Genomic DNA, 10,499 nt, shown 5'->3' on the forward strand with positions numbered 1-10,499 from the left:
CACCGCGGTGCACCGGCCCGGCAGCCCGGCTTTGCCGCTGGCCAGGAAGCTGTGAGAGCAGACTGAGCCACTGCTGTCATCCTGTGTGAATTGCTGCCAGTGCTTCCCCTGTGCTTCGCAGCCTTGAGTTAGTTCTCATTGGTGAGAGGAGGATCTCGGTACTTTTTGAAGCGCTGTGAAATTTTAGCATCCGTGATGTCCCGTGGAAGAGTTGCAGAGGTTAATGGCAGGGTAACGGGCTGTGAAGATCCACCTCCTTCGGTTTGTTTGAAACTGCTACCTGCTGCCTTCCTGCAGGTCTCCTGGTTGTCCTCCCAGAAATGAAAGGGCAAATGGATTGTCCTGCAGTTCCTCGTCCATAGGGTTTGTTACATGGGCTCTCCTCGTTTCAGCCACTCGCACATACCAGTCTCTTCTCTAACTGCTGCATCTGTGGAACTGATGAATATTCTTGATCATCCTTGTTGCCTTTATTTGTACCTATGCCTACTAGATCCCTTTTCAGTTGGAGGGACAAGAGTGACATAATATTTGAGATGCAAATAAGGCATGCATTTATATGATGACATAATGAGGCTTGGTTTTCTGTTGCTTTCCTAATAAATCCTGTTACTGCTTTTACTTCCTTGACTGCCTCTTGAGCCTTTGACAGATGTTTTTATGGGTTAACCTCAGATAATCCTGAGATCTTGTTTCTGAGTGATAACTGTTATCAGCTCAGAGAATGTCATTGTGTACAGAAGGTCAGGGCTGGGTTTTTTTCCCTTTGTTTTGCCACATCTGTTGCTTTACATTTATCTACTCTGAATTTCACCTTTACCTCTCAGTTGCTAGGTATTGGGAGGTCCTTCAGCAAGCCCTCCCATAAGCTCTCTCTTTACTAGCTCGAGGCAATTTAGTATTGCTAACAAACTCCTTAAAGTGCTGCTTGAGTGTAGCTGTGGCTGGGAGAGGCACAGCATTCCTTGGAAACACCTGGTCAGTCTTAACTGCGTGCTTTGCAGTGCTTACATCTGCTTCCAGCTCTTAATGGCTCTGGAGAGAGGCTACAAAAGGAGGAGGCTTGGAGTATACTGCTGCTGCAAGAGTAATGACTGTGCAATAGGATTTCATTCATCCTCTTGAGGGCTTCTTGGATAAGCCCAGGCAGCAGGCCAGGTGATGCCTGGCACCCCTGCAGTAAAACACTGGCTACCAGCCCAACTTGTAATACAGGCATGAGTTAATCTTCTTGCACAAGCACAGTGCACACAAACAGTTGCAGACTCATTTATTAATTGTATAGGAACTGGCCAGTCCCATCACAAGATGGAGGAGAGTGGTTTTATCCCGAGGTGGGATACCCAGCAGTCTGCTCCGTGAATCCACTCCGTGGACTGGGGATCAGATTTTAACAGCTGACTCGGACATTTCTTCTGAGGTGGTTGAGTGAAGTCTGATCACTGATTACTAAAAAAAAAAAGCCTTTACAGTTTTTAAGACTATAAATCAAATAGAATAATTTTGTGTTTTCTTGAACATGGGAGACACCTGATAATCTCTCCAGTGAAGCTCACACAGGTCCGGTGCCTTTAAACAGAACAACAACAAACCCAATAGCAAGCATGCCAACAGCCTGAGTCACTCTAAAAAAATTCCCTTTCTATGATTTGATTGCTTTGTCCCACCTTCCTCATGGTTTATTGTTGTACAGTTCTTGACTTACATGAGCAGTTCGTGAGGGCTGGGGCTTTAATTGTATTTTGCGCAATACTGTAGTATGAGTAAGTTAGACTAGATAAGATTCTAGAGGGTTTTTGCAAGAGTCACAGATATGCCTTGGTGTCTTTGGCAACAGATCCCCTGTCCTGACACTTTGTCACCATCCTCCCGCACCCCGGGATGTCAGTGGAAGAGGTTATTTGAACAATGTAATCCAGAGCTAAAGGCAGGAGGTGATGTGTGCATGTGTCGGAATGTGCAGTCTGTCGCAGCAGGGCCTCCCGCAGCGGGTAAGGCACAAGGAGAATAGGAGCTGCCAGTTTCTTTTGCAGCTGGAAGTGGCACTTGGGCAGGAAGAAAGTGAGGAATGAGGTGAAAGGCAGAAACTGGAGTCTTTAGGCCATGGACTAGATACTAATTTTGCAAAGGGCTGTTTTGCATGAAGACATCACTGTGCCCACATCTGCTGTCAGAAAAGGCTGAGAGAATGCAAATCTGCTTTGAGCTGGGTTATCTTGGCTCACAAAGGTAGCGTGACCTGACTTTGATGACTTTCCTGATATGGTAAAAAGCAGATGTAAGTGATAATGTCTTCATTACACACATCTAGATCTTAAAAGAGGACAGCTAGCTAAGGGTTTGTCTCAGGCACAAGTCTCTTGCCGAAGTGTTCCGACCCAAGGGGAAGGGAGCAGTGTGAAACCATGGGATTTTTATCTCCAGAGTCTCTGTTTGCTTGCCTTGAAAAGGAGGCTCTCTGTAGGTGAGAGTGGACTATGGATGCATGTGTGTGGAACCACACCTCCTGCGGGAGGTGTTAAGCTTTGTCCTCATCTCTTGTCTTTCCTGCCTTTTTTTAGAGAGAGGAGAAGCAGCTGGAGCTGACCTTGGAGGCGCTCATCAGTCAGGTGGCCGACCTGAAGAACTCCTTGGTCAGTTTTATCTACAAGCTGGAGAATGAGTACGACCGACTCACATGGTAAGGAGTCTCACAGAGCTGGGGACACTGTCAATCACTGCTGAAGCTGTTCCAGACTCAGCTCAAAGGACCACAAAGTATAATTAAAAACCATTAGCCTATTGTCAGTACGTTTAAATTTGCTTTTCACATTTCTGCTGGAGGAACCACTACACATCTTCCACCAGAAAAACAGCTGAAATCCATTGGTCTCATGCTGTATAGTAATAGAGTCATGCTAATGCCTTTTAGTCTAGACACTTTGTGAGAACTAGTTTAGTTACTTCCATCTGCAGTGACTGGAAGCTTCTCTGACAAAATATCTTAGAGACCCACATACACTATAAAATGAGCAATGGTTCTTTCTGTATTTCTTGACCTTTCTGCCTTTTTCTGGCTCTGGTGTAAACTGAGCTTTTGTGTTTTGCTGGTGCTGCATGTTTTACCAGACAGCCTGAGAGGTTTGCAAGGTCACATTCTCTTCCTGATGGAGCATAAAGATGTTATAGCTACAGCTTAATAAACCATACAGTATCTTAGACCGTGTCTGCCACTGCAGCAAAGCTTCCCAGGCAGTTAGCATTTATAGTTAGTGTTGCAGAAGGCAGGAGAGGTGATGAATCCCCCAGAGAAAGCAAGCTGAAGGGGACCTCCTTGACAAGATTATCAGTTATTTTGCTTCATTATTCCTTAGTCTGGATAGCCAAGCTATAAATATTCTCTCTAATGGCTGTTCTGCTTAGGAGTTAAATTGTTTTTCAGACCTTGCTCTAGAATTGCCCTGGGAGAGTTAGTGATAAGGAAAGCATTGCTTCTGTGTGTGTTACTGAAACCCCAAACTGCCATTTCCAGAAGTACTGCTGGTAACGTCCCTGAGGTATTTGTACCATTGTGTATAGGGACTGGGTTTGTCCACACCTGCATGTTCAGCCCTAGGTTTTACTGCTTACTGTCTAGAGTAGACTAATTTGAGGAATAATATTGTTATTTTCTCACTTCCCAGCCATTTGAGTGAAGAAGAGATAAAAGCCACTTGTGGCATCCCCTTCCATATCCTGTCCTCTTTATTTGCTTTCCCAGGCCTTCAGTTCTGGACAGCTTTGCATTGCTCTCAGGGCAGCTGAACACCTTGAATAAAGTCCTAAAGCATGAGAAGACCCCACTATTGCGAAACCAGGTTATCATACCCCTAGTGCTGTCTCCAGACCGCGATGAGGAGATCATGGTAAGAAACTTCCCTCTGAGTGTTGGCCCTGGAGTATCAGAAAGTGCTTGTGTCTCTGGTCCAGCTTGCCATTCCTTGTGCTTGGCATTCCTCAGCTCTTGGTGTACAGAAAGAAAAGGTGATGAGTAGTTCTGCCTGGGAGGTGTTTTGCTGTAGGTGCTTTCACCTACAAACACTTGCACTGGATACACTTTACAGGAGGTGTTCTTGTTCATAAAAATGTTATTTTCATGATGTCAGGGCTGAAAGAAGTAGTGTCTTGTTGTGTAACTGGGAGGTCTCCCAGCAAGCTCCTGGTTTTCTCTGCCATCACTGTGGTGTTTCTGTCACACACCTGCATCTACATTTGTGCTGTTTGTCATCTGACCAACAGGATGCTACAGCAATGCACTGGCAATGTTTATTTTCTGCTTGAGTGAGAAAACATTTCAACTGATCATGGCCATGCTGGTGGGATTCCACTGCAGACCCCTGTGGGTTGTTCTTACTAAACAAGCACAGTGCAAATTCCTAGACAAATTGTTGAAACTTCCTAATGCTCCCCAGATCGAGGTTTCCAGCATGCTATTACCCTTGTTCCAGCACCATGGCCTGAGCTCTGGTCTTGAGCTGTCTGAGAGCTGGGCTGGAGGAGGCTCTGAGTGTGTCTTGTCCAACTATTGCAGCGGCAGACAGAGGGGCGTGTGCCGGTGTTCAGCCATGAGGTAGTGCCTGACCATCTTCGAACTAAGCCTGACCCTGAGGTGGAGGAGCAGGAGAAGCAGCTGATCACAGATGCAGCTCGAATTAGCCCTGATGTGGCACAGGTAGGTGAAGAAGTTGGATACTTCTGCCTCTTAGTCCTCAGGCACAAGATACCCTTTAACTCTGCTTCCTTCAACCTTCCCTCTGACAATTTTTTTTTTTTCTGTGTCTTTTTCTGTCTGAGATTTCTCTAGCTTACTTTAGCTGAGGTTTGGATTCCTCCACAGTTTCACAAAGCAGGGGCATCCAGCCCACTGTTGGCTCGCCGGAAGTGCCATCAGACCAGTCAGAGAAAGGCAAAGGCTATCCTGTCCCAGTTGTCCCCTTCTGCATGCATTAGCACTGGGCTCTCTAGACTCTGCTACCAAAATGCTTATGTTTAGTTACACAGACCCTGGGAAGAGAAAGCTTTTTTGTTTACCTTGCTGACTTGTACTGAGTTAGAGGTATCCTGGCAGTTTCTGATGCTTTTCATTTTGCAGAAACAGATCCAAAGTCTGAACAAAATGTGCTCAAATCTGCTGGAGAAAATCAGTAAGGAGGAGCGTGAATCTGAAAGTGGAGGTATGTCGCTGAGGTGGAAGTGGGGTACAGGGTCCAAGCAGCGGGCTTGAGAGAGTAGTGGCACAATAGGTAAATCAGAGAGCTTGAAGCATGGAAAATACAGACAAGCGGCTAGACTAAAGCATTCCAGAAGATGCAAGACTGGCTATCCGAGTGCCCCCTAATTTGAACATGGGTCCTGCTTGTGTGATGTGTCCTGCTTGTGTGACCTGTGCATGGCAGGAAGGTCATTCCAACCCTTTGCCATATGCCCCTTTGAGGAGGTCGTAAGTATTTACCAAGAAAACATTTCAATCAACTTGGATTAATAAAAATAGCAGTGAAAATGCAGTGGCAGTGAATGGGAAACCCCTTAGCTATGTTCTGAATGAGTCCCCAACATGTTTGTTGGCAAGCTTTTGTGTGACATACCCTGGATGATGGCTGCTTCAGACTCATGGTCAACCTTTTCTGGTTCTGATGCTGGACATCCTTATCCTATTGGTCTCTGCCATAGGATTCAGCATGGAAGAGCCTTTAGTGGGAACATTCTCATGGGCCTGGAGCAGTTGGTTCCCTCTGTCCTTCCCTGAGCAGCTTATGCCCTGCTCTCAGTGGAGAAGCCTTTGGATCACCACTGTCCTTAGATTTGACCCTGCTGAGATTCTTAGGACAGCTTGCTAGAAGCTGATCTCTATTATATACACCAAAATATCAGACAAGTAAATTCAGGACCAGCTATGCTACTTTTTAGACTTGATTGCTAAAATGCTCCAAAATCACTTCTTTTTTTACAGGTTTACGACAGAACAAGCAGACTTTCAACCCTGCAGATACCAATGCACTAGTAGCAGCTGTGGCCTTTGGGAAAGGATTATCAAATCGGCGACCCCCTGGCTCTGGAGGATCTGTCCAGTCAGGTCAAGCAGGAGCTGGTGCCATCATTGCAGGTGCTTCAGGCATGCAGCAGGTACCAATGTCAGGCACACCAGCCCAGCAACAGCCAATGCTGGCAGGAGTGCAGATGGCACAAGCAGGACAGCCAGGTAAATAAGCTGCATATCTGAGAGCAACTGAAATGCAAGGAGCAAGAAGGACAAATGTAGATGTAGAGATCCTTCCCTGGTCACCTTTTAGATATAAGCGAGTAAGAGGTTCCTTTCCGGCCTTAATAACATGATTCAGGTTGTAACAGTGGAGTAATACCTGATTAAAATTGGCTTAGAGGTTGAATAAAATGGATCTCAGCCATCCAGCTTCAGCTTCTTAGCTCACTGCAATACCATTTCAATAATAGACTTAGGGAACATAGGAATCAATATGGAGGGAGATCATAGAATGGTTTTGCAGGGTCTATGCTGGGGGTTTTGCTGTCAAATTTAAGTTGTGGGTAGGCACTGAAGTGGAAAAGTTTGATGATAATGAGTTATTTAAAGTAAGAAAAACCCAAAAGCTGTCTGTAAAGAGTCACAGAAGGATTTTATATATCAAGTGACTTCACTTAATAATAGTAGCTTGTATTTGTACTAAATATAATGTGAAACACATAGACATAGCAATTTGAATTTACGTGTCTAGCATGTGGATTCTAACCTAGTTACTTGTATTCAGGAAATAGATACATGATATAATAATTCTGTAAATTAATTGGATGTTCAGTTGGGAACAAAATGCAAAAATGCAAACCAAATCTAGGAATTACTAGAAAAGGAACAGAGAAACAAAGGATATCATTAGGCCATTGTATAAATCTATTGGGCACACAGCTGTAATATTATGTGCTGTTACGATCTCTTCTCTGCTACTGGGGAAAGCTTTGGGTTAGGGAGAAGAAAGTATAGAAGCCTATAAAATCCCAAATTGTATACAGCAGGTGAATGGGGAATGATTGTTTACTGTTTCCCATGATACAGAAGGATCAATGAAAGTGCATCAATGAAAATAATTGGCTTGTAGATTTAAAACAAAAGGGAGATACTTCTCTGAATACTAAATAATTACACTGTAGAGCACTTTACTAAGTGTGTGATAGGTACATAAGGTTTATATGAGATAGAAAAGTAAGTAAGTAGGTGAATTTCTGGATGAAAAAAATCGGTCAACAGCTAATCCTGAAGACACTCGAAATCCCTGAGCCACAATATGTTGGAAGCTGAGGGGGTATCCTGCAGAGGTTATCACTGCAGGCTTTCCCTCTTCTGGTATTCCTCTTTGAATGTCCTCTGCTGTCAGGAATGGGTCTGGCCTGGGGACCCTGCAGGCCTAACCCCATACTGTCATTCTTATGTTCATGATAATTGTGATTTTGGATATCGGATATCCTAATTGGTGTTTTCTTGCCTGTGTAATGACTGTTGTTCAGAAATGAACTTGAGCAACAATATTAATCCTATGTTAATTATGTATTTATGTAAGAATTTAAAAGTAATTTCCACTGTGATTTCTGGCTGCATACCCACAAACACTGTCTCCAGGATGTACATCAAGCAGAGTGCGCTCGTAACAAGAGTGCTTGTCCAGCCTATGTTACTGGGAAGTACCCTTTTGATAAGAGCAACTATACTGGATTTTGCCAAAAGGTCTGTCCCACTGTCCTGCTTTCGATAGCGCCCATAGCTGAGGCAGAAGGAATATAAAAATGAAGTATATCCTGACAGCCGTTGTTGTTTAGGGATTTTAAGCCAGAGTTTGGTTTGAGACCACTGGGTATAGCCAGATTCAATTTCCAGAGTTCCTTTTTGAATTACAGTTTTGACTGCTACAACACCTATGGCAATACGTCCCACAGCTTTATCATGTTTTGCTTAAAAAAAAATATCCTTTTTATGTTTAAATCTTTTGCCTAATAATTTTATTGCATGTTTTCTTTTTAACCTGTCTTGTGAGAAACAGTGAATAATCATTCCTCAGTTAGTTTCTCCATACTAGTTTTCATTTTTTGGAAGTCTGTTATGTCCTCCTCCCTTTGTCCATCTTTCCCCCCCCCCCCAGCTAATGAGTCCTATTCTGTTTATATGTCTTTGTGTGAAAATTATATCTTGGACCATCCTTGTCACTCGTAGCTGCACCTTTTCTATTTGTTTTCAAGACTGGGAACACCAGAACCACTCACAGTATTCCAGATGTGGGTGAACCATACAGTTCTGTTCATTCTTACGTTTGGAGTAATGTCTAACAGTATTAGTCTACCGATTGTTAGCACTGAAGTGATATCAGATTGTCAGTTCATTGCAGGCAATGACCTGCTTTGGATATGTTTGAGAAAGTTTAATAATCTTTATTCTTTTAGCCATTTGCTCATCAAATCTTTTCTTGTCCTGCTACACTACAATTTTAATTTTCAGAAGTTGTCCTAATTTGAACACAGATTCCACTTTCTGAAGGAGTGTTCTTTGAATATCCGTCTGTGCTGCTCTTCAATCACTCTCTTTTTGTGTATTTTTCTGATTATCCTAGTTTTCATAGAATCACAGAATGGTTTGGGTTGGAGAGGACCTTAAAGATCATCGAGTTCCAACCCCCCTGCCATGGGCAGGGACACCCTCCACTAGCCCAGGTTGCTCAAAGCCTCATCCAGCCTGGCCTTGAACACCTCCAGGGATGGGGCATCCACAGCTTCCCTGGGAAACCTGTGCCAATGTCTAACCACCCTCACAGTAAAGAATTTCTTTCTAACATCTAATCTAAATCTTCCCTCTTCCAATTTAAATCCATTACCTCTCATCCTGTCACTACATGCCCTTTTATAAAGTTCCCTCCCCATTGCTCCTGTAGCCCCCTTTGGGTACTGGAAGGCTGCTATAAGGTCTCCCTGGAGCCTTCTCTTCTCCAGGCTGAACAATCCCAACTCTCTCAGCCTGTCCTCACAGGGGAGGTACTCCAGCCCTTGTCTAGCACTGTACACTTATTGTAAGCTGCTAGTATGATGTCTTTGAAAACACTCCCATGTTTGACTGGTATCAATAAAGAGTAATAATGCCCAAGAGGTGTATGCGATTAAGAGAAATTAGGAGATCTGAGAGAGGCTTAGTAATTTACATATATGCCCTGACTATAAATAATGCTAATGGAATGGGATACAGCCTCTTGTGTTTGCCTCTCTGAAATGGAAGCAGAGATCAGTCTGGCTACTTCTGTGAGAGCTGCTGCCAGCAACTTCTGTGAGACTGAACACGTCCCACAATCCTATAGGAGCCTCCTGACAGAGAGAAAGGCTTGTTTAAAATGGAGCAAAGAATTTGAGGGGATGGCAGCGGGATACAGGAAATGTCAAGGAGTTTTCTCAACAGAGAAAGATGCCAATTTGTAGAAGAGATTGATTGTGCTAGGTCAGAAGCTGGAAGATGCTTTAGCAGGTAAGCCCAGTGCGGTACCTGGAGTGGAACAGGAAAAGCCCAAACAGTGTTGTTGTGAGTCTTGCATGGTCTTGAGCAAATGTCCTCTCATACATCTCATTTTACTTTGCTTTTTCTTTTTTCTCTCTCCAGGAAAAATGCCAAGTGGTATAAAAACAAACATCAAATCTGCCTCAATGCATCCATATCAGAGATGAGCTGAGATGAACCAGACTCAGGCAACAGCGGTTACCAGCATTGTCCCTGCTGCAGCCACCACATATGGATTCCTCCTAGGACTTTGAAATCCCTTCACACACACCATATCCAGGGAGCTAGGGGTTATGAGGCCCTTCCCTGGGTTTTATTTAGTGCTGGGTGGCTTGTGTGGAGCTGCTAGTGACCCTGTCTTCTGGACACAAGTACTTCTCTGTTCAGTCAGATGAGAGGACTTTGCTTCTGATATCGATCTCATCTTCTCCAGGTCTGGCCTGGAGGACACCTAAGCTTTCCTGATACAGAACCTGAAGAGCTGTACAGATCACTCTGCTCCTTGTTTCTGCTTGTTCACTAAGGATGTTCTTTCTTTACTCCCTCTTATTGAATAAAGACCTTGCTGTGCACCCTGTGAGACACTGGTGTTGGGTCATCTCATTTCCATTTGGGTAAGGGTGCAGAGCAGCTCCAATCTGAAGTACACAGAAAATGTTTTTGAGGCTGAGTGCTGGAGCTGCAGGCTTATGCATAAAGAGCTGTTATCAATTGAGTCAGCAGGGTATGAACATGGGCAGTAAACATCTTGTTCATTGTAAACCCATTATGACTATTCCCCAGAAAGTAAAATATCAGGAAAGACTATTACAAGGCCCATACCAAGAAAGCAGCATTTCAGGAACAGAACTTTTGTATTCTAATGCTGCTGCAAACCCAGCTGGATCTGATTTCACTTCCATACTTCTCCATTTTTGTGTTTGCTATAGAGTTTCTTAGCTAC

General features: G+C 44.0%; 1 protein-coding gene across 1 annotated transcript; it reads left to right on the top strand.

Annotated features, from left to right (window-relative positions):
* The first annotated feature begins 2,565 nt into the window (after positions 1-2,565).
* MED8 (mediator complex subunit 8) lies at positions 2,566-10,135 on the top strand. The gene is made up of 6 exons (XM_010084200.1): positions 2,566-2,680; positions 3,740-3,884; positions 4,550-4,690; positions 5,111-5,192; positions 5,969-6,217; positions 9,659-10,135. Exons 2-6 carry the CDS (start codon positions 3,882-3,884, stop codon positions 9,721-9,723), a joined length of 540 nt encoding a protein of 179 aa, XP_010082502.1. The 5' UTR covers positions 2,566-2,680; positions 3,740-3,881; the 3' UTR covers positions 9,724-10,135.
* Positions 10,136-10,499: the final 364 nt, after the last annotated feature.

The sequence above is a fragment of the Pterocles gutturalis genome, unplaced genomic scaffold (genome assembly GCF_000699245.1).
Source record: "Pterocles gutturalis isolate BGI_N339 unplaced genomic scaffold, ASM69924v1 scaffold33070, whole genome shotgun sequence".
In the NCBI taxonomy this organism is placed as follows: Eukaryota; Metazoa; Chordata; class Aves; order Pterocliformes; family Pteroclidae; genus Pterocles; species Pterocles gutturalis.